The 17,388-nt window shown below is 41.2% G+C and overlaps 1 protein-coding gene across 1 annotated transcript in view; it reads right to left on the bottom strand.

The window, feature by feature from the left end:
• pdgfd (platelet derived growth factor d) overlaps positions 1-16,411 on the bottom strand; it is a 40,411-nt gene extending 24,000 nt beyond the window's left edge. The window contains exon 1 of the mRNA XM_088300830.1: positions 15,907-16,411. Within this exon, the coding sequence (XP_088156956.1) occupies positions 15,907-16,027 (121 nt within the window). The 5' untranslated portion in view covers positions 16,028-16,411. The remainder of the gene's footprint in view (positions 1-15,906) is intronic.
• Between the last annotated feature and the right edge of the window lie 977 nt (positions 16,412-17,388).

The raw sequence follows: 17,388 nt of genomic DNA, 5'->3' as shown, positions 1-17,388 counted from the left end.
TCGCCCTCCGTTGCCGTTCGTCTTTGTCCTTTTAAAGCGTTTCTGTCCTTGCGTCCTTAGATTCTTGTCTCAGATTATCTCAGCCCGTTGTCGCACAGTCGAGATGACTTTATTTATTGAACTTTATCCCATCCATTCATCCATTATCTAAGCCGCCTATCCTCACAAGAGTCGCAGGGATGCAGGAGCCTAACTGGTTGCCAGCGAATCACATAGCTCACACACTCAAATACTAGTAACAATTTAGAGTGTTTAATCAACCTATTATGCATGTCTTTGGAATGTGGTAGGAAACCGGAGAGCCCGGAGAAAACCCACGCAGGCACGGGACGAACATGCTAACTCCACACAGGAAGGCCGGCGCTGTTGAACTTTATCCCATTGCTCAAATTAAATGCAATTTAAGATTCTTATTTTGGCTCTCAATTGCTTCTTCAAACAGGCGGACGTCCGAGAGACAGAAAGTACATTATGAGATTTCATTCTGCTCCGAGTGTGAATATTTGAATTCTACACGAGCGGTACTTAAAGGGACGGATGAAAAACCATTTCCAGCCTTGCTTGATCCGTCCATTTTAAAAACCTCTCGCCTTTTGTCTGTCCAGCCCGTTCTATCCCAGGGAAAAAAAATGCCCATCTTTTGTACTCTGCTCCTATTTATTTTGTTCATGTAAACAAACACAACATTATTGTAACAGGTGGCCTATGTGGCATTTGTGTGTTATATTGTGACAGGTGATATGAAAAACATAAAAGGTGAAGAATGTCAATATACAATATGTGAAAAGTGTGCATTAATCTTGGTGCCATGTGTGTGCATGTGTGTGTGTGTCTCTGTTCCCCTGGAGGCAGACAAAGGGATGTCCTGTGACACAGACGCAGGAGGTTAGATAAACAGCAACGGCTCCAAACTGTTGACTCAGGACACTCACAGACAGATTTATGGAGGCTTTCTTTCTATTTTTGCTGGGGCAAATGAGGCAATGAGGCAGCAACAAAGAGGAGAAGAGACTTCAAGGAAAATCTTGTCAAATGCAAATCACTACAATGTAAACAGATATTCCCCTCAAATGCAAATCCTGCTATGAGCATCACGGGGGGTACCCGACTTATGAGAGTTCCTACATTCAAACACGAGGATGAAGAAAATCCCAAATAAGTTTGCAATGAACTAATTTGCATAGCGGCGTAACAATATGCACAAGGCACAAGAAGGCACGCTTAATTACGGCCATACTTGCTTTTTTCATGTTATTAATTATTTATTTTTTGGGGGGGGGCTGGGTGGATATGGGGTGATTGTGCTCCAGGTAATAGTTGTTGCTAAAGGTTCTAAATATAATTTAACAGAAGAAGACCAAGAAAAAGGTTTGCCACAAATTAGGAAGAGTGCAAATGTCAAAGACCCAGCCATTTTCCATGTATGCCAGCGAGTAATATCAGGAATAACCCAAGAGGTTATTTGTGGTAAACTTGAACTGCAGCCAAAGGACATATTTTGCAAGCAAGATCAATACAATCTCATAAACTGCTGAACTATGCCTTGCTAACTGGCAAACTGCCTCTGAAGGCTTCCCCTGGCACAGTCCAAGCGCAGCATGACAAACGATCTGCCGTCTTTTCCAATCAGATGATGAACAAACACACAAATTTCACCCTCGCGCTGACAGAAAGGCACAAGGCAGAATGGACAAAATGACAGAGAGGCAGGATACAGAAACCGAAAAAAGGATGAGGAATCTGACATGGCTGAGGTGAGGTTAAGGACAGTCAGATGGAGGGGTGAAACGGGGCGACTGAGATTAGGGAGGATGGAGGTGTGAAGAGGAGAGAAGTGTGAAGTAGAAGAAAAAGTTTAAAAACGATGTATACTGCTGAGTAACAAAGTCCACAAATACTCACGGGAGCTCAAACCATTAGATAAGCCACACCAAAGAACATGTCTAAGACTCATAAATAAGCAATGATACAATCTGCTTTGTGAGCATGTGTGCGTGTCTGTGAAGCTGTGTCACTCCTTGTCGGTTGTTTTTGTTCATTTCAATGTCAAAAGGGAGAGGAGAGACGTTACTGAAAAGCTGTGACTCTCAATGCATTTAAATGATTCAGGAGCATTTTATCGGCTCCTCATATCTTCACGAGTGAGTCTCAGTGGTGCCTTGAATACCATTAGCATCCACTTTGCTTCTACAACAGCCTCTCCGGCAAATGTGACCCCCGAAATTGTTGGCAGGTTAGTTAGCTTTGGGTGATCTCTTTTAAATCATGCAACATCAATTTGATTGAATAATGCATATGACAATGTGTTTAAGGTAATCAACACAAGTACTATCATCTTCACATGTCAAATCTTTACCATACCTTGCAATAACTTTATGTATTTGTATATATATATACATATATATATATATATATATAAAACTCTGAGCATCATTATCTTAGTCAAAGCAAACAAGTTTATACTGCGCAAATATTGAATTTCAACATTTCTTCAGATTGTGCCTTGACATGTTCCTGTTTAAAACCTTGGCTAAGCTAAGTGAATAATGCAGAGGACTAACTCAAGCCGAGTCAGCGCTATGGATAGGTCAGCGGAGACACTGTGCCTGAATGACGCTCGCAGCCATATTTCAAACACATAGACATCTACACTGATATCAAAATGTTTACAACCCTGCACACATGTAATAATGAAACTACAGAGCAGAAATGCACAAGTCATGGAATAGATGGAGATGAATTGTAAATAAATAACTAGGGACATTTTTATGTCCAAATGTGAATCCCCCACCTCTGGCGTACACACATCTTGATACATTTGAGTGGGAAGAGAACGTGTAAGGAACCAAAGGACATCTATTTGACAAAATCAAGGCGAATGGGCAACTGAGATAAATAAGTGCATCTGAAAAGGGGAGATATATTGCAGTTTAAGTACCAATCTCGTGCACAAACTCCTGTGGATCTAATTTCTGTTTCTGCAATGTTCAAGCATGGCTACGTATACTGGCCTGATTTCGATGCAAATGAGAGATGCGCCGAAGATTAGCCTGGAAAACATTACTCTCCGTCCCACAAGGGCGCACAAAGGTGCAAACGCCCCGTTACGCCCATTATTTGATGACACAAAGCCTAGCAAAATATCAAAAGAAAGAAAACTCCCACAGTTAGACAGCGCTTTGTGCTAGACTTGTGCCTGGACGAAAAATTACAATCGCCTCAACATAATAATGCACAGTGACTTTGATAAGCAAATGTAATCTGATTACTGGTCCGGAAAAAGTGACAATTTAGATTATTTGTGACCAAACAATGTAGTCATATTACAGTAACACATTACTTAGCAACACACTGGCATTACTGGTGTCAAGTGTGTTGCAGGTGTAATCATAAATATATTGACAAAATTAGTCGGCCATAAATTTTAATTATTAAATAATCAGGCATTGGGTTTAATCCTTCATTTCCCCGGAATCTTGTTTTTGTTGTTTTTCCAACATCTAAAACAGGTGTGGGCAAACTATGGCTCGGGGGCCACATGCGGCCCATTAACCGTTTTAATCCGGCCTGCCGAAAAATTAAACGAACAAACATGGTTAATGTTTTATTTTCTAAATACTGTGGTTTTTCAAAGACATATATTATTGTAATGCTTTTATTCACTTTCATTTTAAATTAAATGCATTTTTTTCTCCAGTGAGGTGAGGATATCAAAACACTCCATCCATCTGCCCCTGGTCCGGCCCCTCTGTCAAATTTTTGAACCCATTGTGGCCCGCCAATCAAAAAGTATGCCCACCCCTGATCTAAAAGAATCACTCTCTTAATAAAGCAAATGATACATTCATACCCATATAACACTTTCAACCAAATTGAGCATTATTACCTTTTAATGTTGATACAGCTCATGTCATGTATCACAAAAGATTGCACATGTTAAGGACAACGAGTGCATCCATGGCATTGTGTGTTATTCATTAAATTCTCGGCAATTTGCATTGATGTGACAGGAGAGCTGCAGGGATACTCGGTCAAGTCATGGCCAAGTGTGCGTATGCCCTAACACTTGATACACTCTTATTTGGCTCCTGCTGACAGTTACTGCAGTTTAAACAGCAACATTAAAGAGCACAATCAATAATTGCCGCAATGCACAACACACACACGTAAAAGAGCATGCACAGAATAAAACATTTATGCCCTGAACAGTCGCTGCTGTTAATACTTCCACCCTTTTTCTATAGCGCTTATCTATGGACAATTTAGAGTCAATGAACCTAACATGCGTGTATTTTTATTGTGGAAAGAAGCACCTATAGAAAACCTGCTCAAGCATGAAAAAAATAAAAATGTGCCTGCCTTTAAATTCGAACCTAGAGCTTAGTTTTGATTGATTTTTTTATCCTCATTTGTTTTTTCTTTCGTATTGGTTTTTGTCATGATTTTGTTGTTTGAATGGTATTTAATTTAGTTTCATTGTATGTGTTGTTTTCTTGTGTTCCATGTTGTTGTCTTGCAGATTTTAGGTTTTTGTTTTTACCCGTACTGGTCAGGCCTGTCCCTTGTGTCAACCAATCAGCTCCCAAAGCCAGTCGCGTCTTGTATAGGTGTTGCTCGTTGTCACACCTGTTTGCTTGCATTTACTTCCCTTGTTTCTTTCTGTCTTTGTCGGTTCATTGCTTCTGTTGGTGTTCCTGTCAGTTGTCAAGTTGTAAAGTACCCTTGACCTGTCATGTTCCCATGTGTGAGTCCATTCAGAGTTTTGGCGTGTTACTTTGGCTTGCATTTTTTTTTTTTAACTTCAGTTAATGTGCTGTATTTGATTTAATATGCCTTGCCCTCCCCTCACCCTCCAATTAAGTTGGAGTTATTTTGCTTATTTCCATCAACAATAATAACCATGGCTAATATTTAATTGATGTATAAAACTGATTCAAATTTTCCCCAAAATTGGTCATTCATTTAAAAGGTTTCTCGCTTTCTGTCTCCCTCTCCGTCCATTTGTGTGCGTGCGTGTGCCCGTGTGTGCGTGTAAGCTACAGGTGGAGCAGCACACATTTTCGCAAGGCCTTTATCTCTGAGGGCAACTTGAATGATGTTTTCTCGATGCATGTTTGCTCTGTTACTCAGCAGATGCTTATGTTTTGACACAAGTCCCGCTCACTGACTCACATCAGATGTGTGCGCGTGTGTGTCAGGGGTCTGACTGCCAGTGTGTATCTGACCTATCCACCACTGGGATCACTCATCTCGCTGAGGGCACAAACAGTAGCACATCAACATCCACCTGCTCCTCCTCATCTTCAATTCTAGTTCTGTCTGTTAACTATTCAGTCATCTTTCACCCTTTTCCCCTTGACAACTCACAAGCACACTTTTATTGCCCTGCCACATCCCGCTCGCTCCGTCAGCCTGCATGCTGTATTTATCCTCTACTCGTGGTTGCACTTGCAACGCTCCCATTCTCCCTGTGCTGCACACCAACTTCAGAGAGAGTTAACGATGAGCTGAAACCAGGAGAAAGGAGGCTAATGAAGACCAGAGGAGACTGAGATAGAGACGGGGAAGACAGATGGAAAAATGCTGGAATACACAAGTGGGAAATGTGGGAAATATGTGGAGAAATGCTGACATTCAGAGAGGGGAAGATAAAAGAAAAAAAAAAACATTTGACGGGGGAAAGAAAGAATCTCTTTTCATTTGTGTCAGGGCACCATTGTCAAAATAACAAAGACATAGAACTCACTGAGCACCAGAGGATTTGTCAAAGTCCCCCTCTTGCACGTGCAACACACGCATAAGACACACAGTATAAATACACAAAGTGTTTATCTCTTTCCTTCAGCAGGGGACAAATCTCCTCGGGTTTGAGTGGCTTTTGCTCTCATTTTTCTGCTGTGTCACTTCTGGCATTTGTTGTGTGTCTCACCCTCAATTAGCCCTGCATGCTAGCAGAAATATGACGGTGCCATTCAATTCTTGCGTCTCCATTTTTAGCAGCCAATAAAACCATTTGGCTGCATTGTGCTGTTTGAGAAACCGCTCAACCTGGACACGCTTACATTCTTACATTTCTTTGGGGGGAGGTACAAATGTAGAGATCTTTTTCACAATGTGATTAAGACATTTTTTAAAAAAAGACATTGCTATTCTATTATGTATATACAGACTCTATTTGCTGTCATGTCATTGTTTTGTGTCAAGCACCAATTTAAAAATGCTGCAAAATGCATTTCCATTCCAAAACAGTCCAATCAAAATTCCTTTTTATTTGGCACAACACGACAACATTGTTTTGCACAATTTGTATTTGATCAGCATAAATTAACCAACATGGGTGTCACAATGAATGAGGGAGCCAGGTTTCATTTTGGTTTGGTCATTTTGAACGATGGATACATTTCCCAGAAATTAAAAGATTTAATTTTTCAACGGGCACCAAACGATTACTGAGGTGCGGTGACGCAGAGCCATAACATGGGCGTCCACAAAATAATTTGCAAAAAAATTGCTGTCCTCTCATTTTTATTTATTTATTTTTCAAACCATGCACATCCACTTTGTACATTGGGGAACCTGCAGGCCAATAAAACAAACATACTAAACCAATTACTCTTCCCTACCTAGGTTTTGAGACAATTAAAACCTTGAAAATTAGAAATCTAATCTCGGCTGCGCACAGCAATTCAAGCTCTCTCACACTATTTTCACATTGTAGAGATAAGGCAGGGCAAAAAGTTGCTACTTGGAAATACATACGTCAGATCAAAGGTATCCAAATCACTGTTCTTGCAATATATAAATAGGCAATATGACTTTGATGGATGCTTCCGTATGGAAAATTGTCAATTAGTTTTCTTCCACCTTACTGAGTTCAAGCAGCAGCTTTAGCAGGGAAGCCCAATTTTCCACCTCCCCAGCCACTTCTTCCAGCTTTTTCGAGAGACATCTCTCTTGCACGTCCTGGCTCATCCCCGGCGCCTCCTCCTAGTGGGACTTGCCCCGAACACCTCACAGGGGAGCCGTCCAGATCAAATGCCAAGGGCACCTAATTTGACTCCTCCTGATGCAGAGAATCAGCGGCTTGACTCTGAATCCCTCCCGGCTGAACAAGCTTCTCTTCCTAGCTCTAAGGGAGAGCCTGGACACCCTACACATGAACCGCATTTCAGTGTGACCAGGAGTGACCACATGACCAGTGCATGTCACGTGTGTTTTGTTCAGGAAGTAATTGCTTCAACAAGAGTCTCCTGTCAATCATTTCATAATAAAACACAATACAGAGACCAGGAGATGAGCTCCACACCAATGAAAAGGTTTAGACTGACTCATTGTTAACATCATGAAATTACTTTCGTGAGATATTTTTGTTAATTGTACGATGATCCATGAGGCAATGGCCGCTACTAATAATTACATCGTATAGGTTTCACTGCAATATAACGAATAAGGACGTAAGCCAAAAGGCGAAGCTATCGATTTACCCATCGATTTCATTCCTACCCACACCTACGGTCACGAGCTGTGGGTTGAGACAGAAAGAACAAGATCTCTGTTCGAAGCGGCCAAAATGAGTTTCCTCGGCAGGGTGTCCTGGCTCTCCCTTAGAGATAGGGTGAGAAGCTCTGTCATCCGTGAGGGAGTCAGAGTCGAGGCGGGTATCTGATTAAGATGCCTCCTGAACACCTCCCTGGTGAGGCGTTCCGGGCATGTCCCACCGGCAGGAGACCCCCAGGACGGCCCAGGACACGCTGGAGAGACTATGTCTACCGACTGGTCTGGGAACGCCTGGGGAAGAGCTAGAAGGTGTGGCTGGGGAGAGGGAAGTCAGGGCTTCCCAGCTGAAGCTGCTGCCACCGCGACCCGACCCCGGATAAGCGGCAGATAATGGGATATGCTGCATGGGTGCAACATAACGAAACAAAATGAACCAAATGCAGCAGTTTTAGTTTCTCTTTGTTGATCTAAACAGAAAGCTGGGATTGTCTGCAACGGTCGAAATCGAGTCAATACATAAAACTTCGTCTGCAGCTTAATAGTAATAACATGGCTCTCTGCTCAGGCTAAATAGCAGCCGAATAGCTTCACCGGGGATCCTTTTAATTTCCCCCTGCATTCCTCTCAGAGAACCTGTTCCACCTTGCCAGAGGCCTATCAGTGTAATTAACACACCAGCTGCAACTACAGTGGCATTGTAATGAACCCGTTAGTTTTATGAAGCAAAGCAATTTAAAGCTGTTCTGCCAGCTCCTTGTCATTGGACGCCTTACGGGAACGTATCACGGTGGTTATTCTTTTCATGTGTAAGCAGTCTGTGCCGTGCTTGGACTGTGTTAGTTTGACCCTGAGAATGAAAATGTTGATGATTCACTGGATATTTTTATTATTTTTTTTTTTATCAAGGTGGATATGGTCAATGATAGTGTAGTGGCTTGCAAGGCTGTCTTTCATACTGGCAGCGTGGGATCAGTTGGCTGATGTCGTGATTACCCGACTGATTGGCATCCAATCACCAGCCCATGACCTTAAACAGTCACTGGTTTCTTCCTTTTTGTAGCTTTTTGATGCACTGACCCCATTTCAAACTCTCAGCCACCTCTCTTCAAGTCATCAAGTCAAACGTGATTTTCCTTTGCGATCAATCCAACCATTTTTCTCTGCTGTGTGACTTCTCCTTTCTTCTCATGTTTCCATACTAGCTTGTCTTTCATAATCTGGCTTTATCAATTTCTCCACGGCTTCTTGCGACTTCCCCATTCTTTCACTCTTTCATGATAGCCTTAAACCTTTACCATATCCAATTAAGTTGCTGCAACTCAGTTTTCTGCATCCAATGTCAGTCAAGACTCTACTCTCGTCCTAAGTTAATCAACTCTAACTGCTTCACATTGTCCCCTTATTCATGAGTGCCCATTGAGAATATGCAAATTTTCCCGAACGACCGTTGGATTTCCTGGTCTGTTGTGTTTATTACGGGTGCCAGTAGTCGTTGTCAGTAGCGAGCCGTGCTAGTCAGCATTTCCCGCTCACAGCTTCTGAACACAGCTGCTTACTATTTACTATCTATTACTGGGTCATTGCAGCCAATCAGCTAACAGGATAATCCATTCGTGCTCTCATTGGTAGCGCCGGGAACCAATTACGCCCTTTGTATGTGCCAAGGACATGCACAAACCCGCCCAGTCAATTCACCTCTTTGGCACAACGCATATTTCAGCAATCTGTCTGCCGATATGGCTGTATTTAATTTTTATTTTTTTGATTGTCACGATATGTATTTGTGGTTTTTGGTTTTGTGTTTAGTTTGATGTTTTTTCCTTATGTTTGGTGTGTCTCGTCACGTTCATTGTGTCCACCTGTTTTGGTCTACCCAAGCCCCAGTGTTAACAAATCAGCTCCTTCCAACCCTATGTGTCTTGTCCAGGTGCTCCTCGTTGTCTCGTTAATGTGTTTGTATTTAGTTCCCTGTTTGCTTTCAGTTCTTGTCAGCGCATTGTCCGTGTCAGATGTCCTCGTCAGATGTCCCTGTCAGTGTCCATGTCCGTTTTCGTCCTGCCTGTCTCACCCAGTTTATTTAGGTGAAGTCAAATCATTGTGTTTTGTAGGTCACTGTGGTTTTGCACTTTTTTGATATTTTAGCTTTTTCCAAGTTCCTTGTTTGCGTTTTTTGTTAATCAAATACCCTTTAAATTTCCTCTGCCTCGCTTCCCTGATTTTTTTTTTTTGGGTCCTCTTCTTCCTCAACCTCCACGCCATCCTAACAGACATGACTTATTTTTGAGAAACCCGCGAACCTCTGAAGATGCAAAACGTGAGCGTAGTAGCGTGGGAACACTATACATCGATTAGAGGCAAAGAAACACAAAGTGTGGGGTGGATTTAAACACGTCGAAATACCGATGCCATGTTTCCTTCGTGATATGACTCCAAATAAAGAGAGTAAAAAGAAATCCAAGACTGTTTTGTGAGAATACCACAACATATAAAATGAAAGTGTGACATGACAACTCAAGTACCGTTTTATCCCATCCTCTCTTACTTCTCTTTACTTGATGTACCGCACCGCTGAGGCTTTGTGATGGGATCGCGGCCGGCTTGGTCAGAGCCTAGCAGCATGCAGCGGAGCACCGAGCAGACCATGATCTGTATTTATTTTAAAGTGCCATATCGCCACACGGCTGACATGGCTCCTATGTGGATAGGATATTGTATGTCAGGCTAGTGAAGTAGTATCGACATGATTGTCGCTATTGGTAATGCATAAAAATTACACTTATAGCACACAGTAGGTATGATTGGAACTACATAAGATTGGAGGAAATAATCATGCAAGGGGAAAAAAATAGAGGAATTACAGCATTATCATTATACAAAACAGTTAAGAGGCAGACACCCACGGTTTTATAATCAGCTCAGGCCTGTCTGGGTGAAATTGTTATGATGTTGATAGCGAAGTTGACCAATTAATTTTGTTTTGATTAGTTTTTAAATCAGAACAAATCCGAGGTTGGTCAACCCCCACTTCATTTACTCGACTCTCCGGAAGAAAGAACATATTTCTACTACCTGAAGAGATAATTTTTTATTCAACCAGCCCTTATATAAGGCGAAGGAATTTACTCATTCAGAATATCATTTGGATAATTCACGGCAATTTAAAATAATTTCGAGTGAAGAGACGAGGAAGTCACTTTGGAAGCAGACGACTGTCGACTTTTAATCTGTAACTTTCTTGCTATGACTCATCATCCCTTTTCATCATATCCAGTGATCAAACACCGGCGGGTGCGGGTGAGAGCGGGCGAAGAACCTCACCTTTTATAGTGTGTCCATTTGGCTTGCTCTGAGTTACCTTTTTTTATGCTGACAGGACAGAAAAGTGAGGGGACAACTCCTCTGGCTCCTTGAACTTGGCATATCTCTTCTTCAACACATTTCCTCTCCAACTCTTGTAATCCCTCTCTGCACTTTCACTGCTCTACTTCCACCCATTACCTCCACCTGACAGCAGCTGGCGTATTAACTGCCACCTTCCACCACTGGCCTTTCAAGACCTCATCACACGCTTGCCTCTGTCTTGTTGCACGCAAACATGCACACACCCACCCGTCAGAGCGTTCAAAAGGTTACCACCCTATTTCCTTTTTGCAAGGGAGGAAAAAATTTACTTAGGTGGGCCGGCTTTGGCTTGTGTTATTTGTGTCTGGAAAGTGTGTGAGGCGATTGTTTATTAGGGGATTCCTTAGAAGGGAGATCCTGTAATTGTGCTTGCTTGTGAGTGTGTCCATTTGGGAGGTGTTAAGTACTTCAATGTCCAGTGTCTTGTGACTCACCAATTCCCCAAAAAATTAATGACACTCCTCCCCGCTCCCACCCTTGCATTTCATATTGTGACATGTGGAAACACTTTAGAAACAATGATGACTTTTGATGCAAACACGTCATGGCTGTGCGATGATGGCAAGAGAAAAGTCCCTCAAAGCATCGAGACACTACGCCATGGACAATTCATCACAAAGATAAGAAGTCCTGATAGCATTTGTCATGGACCTTGAGGTGAGATCATGACATTGCTTTAAAGGTCAACAATTGGTGTTCAAATTGACATTCTCTCCCTCTAAGTCATTGGAAAAGTTTTCTGTAATATTGTTAGTGACACAGAAAATGAAAAGGAGATATGCCAAGGAAAGGAAAATGCCCACATCACAGCAGAGGTACAAAATTGATCCTTACATGAGATTTTTTTTGTTAAATACAAATCAGTATGATGTGTTCTGCTTGGATGCCCTTGCTCAATCAGATTTCATAATTTGTCAGAAATGTATGTCTCTGGGCGTGTGCCCATTATCAGCTCTTGCGGGAGAAATGAAGTACCATGACAGCACACTCTCTGATATCATGCCAAGAAAGTATGACAGCACACATGCTACAGCTTCATGTTTGCACATGTGGATGTAACATTCTCAGCGGCATGCCTACGCACTTCTGAGTGAACAATATCATGAAGTATTGTTGTGAATAAATAAGATTTTGTTTTTATACATTGTCAGTTTTGAAGCTAATATTAATTCACTTTTGGTCTAATTATCTAATTCAGCTACATGAGAGTCAGACTATCAGCAAGTTTCTTCCTCTGTTTATGCCCATGAACCTGTGGACTCATGTCCTTATATGGGCATGGCATTGTTTCATTAGGATCAGCTGGCGCATACTTGCCGTTTACGAGGAAATGCATTTATGAACAAAGAGGAAAATAGTGCTTCCCTTTAGGACGGATCCCTCACAGATGTTTCTTAAGTTTGTATTTAAGAAGAAGAGAGGTTAATTTTCATTGTGCAGATACCTCTTTGAGTCTTGTGCACATGTGTCCGTGACATTGTTTGCCACCTTATAAGAGTTCAGAGAGATGACAGGGTAAAAGCTGAAACAGATGGGAGAAGATGGGATGATAAAGAAAGAAATGAGAACAGGCGAGATTGAAGGAAGAGGATCTGGAGAGATGGAGCGATATGCAGTCAAGCGTAGACTGATAAGACAGCGCTGAGAGAGGAAAGCTTCTGATAAGAAAGACGGCAAAATAGCAAAAATCTGAAAACGATAACTGGACCCTTCATGAAACATACACAATTTTGGAAAATAAGTTAGATTTGGTACGCAAAGTCAGTCTTATAAGACTCGTCATTAGTAGGATGAAGCTCTCACCAACTCATCATTCAAGGCAACGATTTGAATTTATTACCTTATTTCATGCACATTGGAACAAGGCACATTTTCCTAAAACATTTTTTTACTTACTGTGTGACTATTTTCTACTTTTAAAACAATATATGTAATGTCCAATTATTGAAATAAATTAAATCATTTAAAAAAGACGCACTGTGCATTTATATCCTAGACGGCTAAGGTGCTAGCTTCATGATGTAACAACACGCCACGTGACCTTCCTCAAAGCCACAGACAGACCAAACTCAGTAAATATGTTGTCATATCGTTTATCTGGTTTGGATTTTGAAAAACCATTTAGTTGGTGGCCTTAATTACGTATTCATTATGGTAGTGAGAGGATCTTAGAGGTGGGGATGTGTGCAAAAATAGATGGTTTTCATTATTATTTTTTGGGGGGCTTTCCATGTTGCCCAGACCATGAACAAGCACATCTAAAAAGATACCCTGCGTCGTTTACTTCATTCAGTCCACAAAAATAGGCAGAAGCAGAAGAACTCGTCGCTGCTTCACCATGACAACCCGCCCGCTCACAATACCCTGTGCATCCCACACTTCCTGGCTACGAAGAATATTGCCGTGCTAGACCAATCTTCCCACTCGCCGACCTGGCTCAGTGAGATATTTTGGATAATGTACCATAATAACGTCTTTGTTGAATCTATCAAAGTTACTACTAAGGCAAGAGTGTAGCCTTGACTCAAGAAAATATCAACAGGAATTAAGAAAAAAAAACTCACTCGATGATTCAACACAAAATTCAAACAGTCACTGTTTGAATTGTGAAAAAAAACCAACATTTATAACCATTACTAACTTACTGAAAAAACTGAGCACTTAAAACTACACAACTGACCAAAATTACGTGCAGGCGTCCAATTGGACTCGTCTGATGTCGGCTGTGTCTGGGACAAAAACAAATGACTCTTTAAAAACATCATCACAGGGACTTCCCAATTCATGGAGGAGACTGCATGATGTCAAGTACATGAAACAAGACTTTTCTTTTTTTTATTCAGCTACTATTTAATAGAATTCAAAATTTCATATGACTACAGGCAAAACAAAAAAAGAATCAAAGAACGTGCTTAATATATGCGATACTATGCTAAACACAGCAGTGCATTTAAAAAAAGTATGAGGAAGCCTTTTATTTGAGATCAAAGAAAAAATGGAATTTTAATTTGGAGAAATAGTAATAAATGTAGCTGATTGGATGAGTGCAGATAATAGGACACAATACATTTCCCCAGACTTTGCTAAGGGCTGGGACATGCGGGAAAGGAATTCATTAATTATTGGTGATGAACTGGAGAAAAATGCAACACCTTGTGCTAATACACAAGAAATGACAATAAAATAAGTTGTTTAAATTTCTAAAAAGGTCAAAAGATATAGCTGTCTGAATATAGTAATATAGAACAGTCCTGTAATATTATTCCAACCATTTTACTTTCACATTAATCAAATCTTGAGGAGACACAAAAGTGGAGTGATTGCCAGCTGATATTTTTGCATTGTTTCAGGCATAATACTTGCAGTGTGTGAAGTAAAGTGCACAACAAAGTCTTGACATCGTTTACATTTTTGAAGCGCATTAGTCTTTCTGCAGCCGTTTACCCCCACACTTGTGAGAAATGCCATTATGCACAGAAGGAAATTAGAAAAGGTGAAAATACATAGCTCTGGGGCTTTTCCTAATGCATGACTAAGCAGAGAGCACTGAGTGCAGAGGCCATGCTAATGCTTCCATGTTTCTTCATAAACACACCGGAGTACGAGGTTGAACAGGCCTCGGGGCTGTTGTCCAGGTACGAAACTAAAACAGAGGTATTTTCATGTTTCCCTGCCAAAAGCAACCCTGCAGCTGTCTGTGTGCCTCTCTGTGTGTTTAATAAAAAGTACTATAGCGTAACTGTAGCCTGGGGATGACAAAATAAATAAACATGATGTGCACCTGCAGAAACTCAGACTCAGAGAGGGAAGACCTAAGCGACAGTGACAGTTTGATTGAGGTGACAAATTTTCATTTAGAATGTCATTCTCTCACTCTTCCTCCAAATTCCCCAATGACATACAGTAAGTCTCACATCCCGTCATCAATTTAACAATCAGATGCATACATCGCATTTTGGGAGCAATTGACAGAATTTTCAAGATGGAGGAAAATTAATGGTCAACTTATCAACTAATTGTTATTTTCAAAGGGGTTCTCTAAAAGTTCTGAACTCCTGTTTACATGCCAGCATAGAAGTGAGCAGAATGATGCTGCCTGGAAGTGAATATGTGCATGGATGTTACCGCTGCTGATATCATTTTGCACTTCCTTAGACAGCAAAATAGCTGCATGAGATTGAATGAAAGGTACCTCTGATGGCTGCAGCCACGTAGTGCACACCATTTTGTTTTTACTCCATTAAGTCAAACCGCAAATAATTGACAATAGATTTGAACAAAATCAACAATATTCCTGTGATCAGCATATGGATGAAAGCTAATTGCCATTTGTCATGCCAACAGCTACAGGAAATCATCAATACTTCATCAAAGACGTGAAGCTGCTGAAACAATGCACAAAAAAGCTGCCTGACAACTTCAGGAAACAGAAAGTGATTTGAGCATTTATTCAATATATCCACATTAAGGTCCCACTATGCTCTTTGTCTTCACTAATGAGAATTCAGTGCACTTGTAGAACATCAAGGGCGCACTAGTAAAGCAACTGTCACCTTTTCTGGCCTACTACTATTGCACAATTAAAATTTACTAGCAAACTACTGGACTACCCGAGTAACACTATTAGGCCCAGCTAGTAGGCAACAAATACATATGCAGTAGTAACCTCCTTGACATTACTAGTATCACCAAAATGCCCACTAGTAGTTTCGCCTCCCGAGTAACATAGTTGTCCTATGAGTATTGTGAAGTCACTAGTGTACAGAAATATCCACCTGTAGTGCAAGGCAGTACTGGGAAAAAAAAAGTTTACGAGGGATACAGTCATTCTACTAGTGCACTGAACTGTCTTACTAGTCAGAACAAAGAGCTCACAACTTACATGGACCGTAAGCATTGACATAAGGGTATTCATTTCACACTCAAATGCCTTTCCATAGGTCACCATGTTGTGTGTGTGGATCCAGAAGCAATAAGCAGAACAAAAGAATGAAAGCGTGAGCTTACCATCTCTTCTGATGTTGCCCCTAAGGACTTTGACCATGGAAATCTGAGATCTCACCGCTGCTCCTGCGCTCAGCAAAAATGCAAGCGCCACGCACATGTGGAAAACTACTGGTCCACTCATGCTGACAATAAACTTGGAGAAAAAAAAGTCGATTAACTGCCCAAATCGCCACACTGCGGAGTGACCTAGAACAACTCGCTCCAAGCGTATAAAGAGAAAGTTTCCATCCACTTGTTGACGCGTTGCGCGCACACAAAAACGCACAAACACGCACGCGATGTCCTGGTCCAAAACCTCCTCAGATGGTTGAAGCGCACAAGACACTCGGACTAAATGCAGGTGGAGTATAATATAGTTCCCGTCATGGTCAAACGGGCGAGCGGAGGCGCCGGATGTCTTATCACGCCTAAAGCAGTGAATTCAGTCCAGTATCAGAGAAATATCCTGCATAGTTTCCAGCGCCTTTGAGAAGCACAGTCTGTTGGTCTGCACGCAACCGGCGCGTCAAACTTTAGCCAACTTTTAGTTGGGGCGCGCGCACATTCGCAAGACAACACTGTTTGCGTGTCATCGTGTTGTTGCGAGTCTGCACGGGATGTGGAAGTCCTTGGCACTGAGGAATGACTCAATTTAGTTCTCCCGCTGTCTATTTGTATATCTGTACAATGATTTACTCTTGAGCATAACAAAAAAAAGGTCAATAATGCTGAATTTGTAATTTAGGAAGGAGGCAAAGGAGTTTAGAACTTTTAATAGTTTACTACAATATTATTGTTTTTTTTTTTCATCATTTACTGGTAGCGAAATCTGCAACATCCCACGGTCATCACAGGTGGCTAAAGTATATACAGGTATTTTACTGTCTATTATATACAATAAAAGCTTTAATAACTTTGCACACAAAATGTATTCCCTCTTTTATTAACTTGCATAGTGCTTTTACGGAGAAAGAAACACAGTTAAAACAAACATGCAAATGGTTTTGCTAATCTTGTGCAATGGATAACACAATTGCTATAAATTGGCCAATGTCAGCTACTTCAAAAATATATATAATTAACTTCGGGTGCTGTTTATGTTTCAGATTAGACAGATTTTTAGTGTGGCACCGCCCATTTTGCCACGTAACATTTTTTAATTAAACACCAAACAATTAGGCCATGGATGGGCAATATCTTGCTTCTCTGTTGCATGATTGTTAATTGCACTCAATGGTTTATGTTCCTCCATGTCACTGTGTACCCGTTAAATGTCATATAAGTCCTCATGCGCTCAATCAGTGAAGATCTCAACCACAGTTGACTTTATGGGCTCTATTTTTGTGCCCAGCGCAAGTCTAATGCACAGTGCAGTCTAATTGCACGCCTGGGTGGAGGTTTCTTTCTTTTGGTATTGTCTAAGATGGGTTAAGTCAGAAATGGGTGTTTGCGCCGTTGTGGGAGTGAACATAAGCTACTTGAGTCCAGCCAATCAAAGGCCTC

Source organism: Idiotropiscis lumnitzeri, chromosome 7 (assembly GCF_059441095.1).
Source record: "Idiotropiscis lumnitzeri isolate Australia: NSW breed Sydney's pygmy pipehorse chromosome 7, RoL_Ilum_1.0, whole genome shotgun sequence".
Lineage (NCBI taxonomy): Eukaryota > Metazoa > Chordata > Actinopteri > Syngnathiformes > Syngnathidae > Idiotropiscis > Idiotropiscis lumnitzeri.
This window is presented reverse-complemented; position numbering and strand designations above follow the sequence as displayed.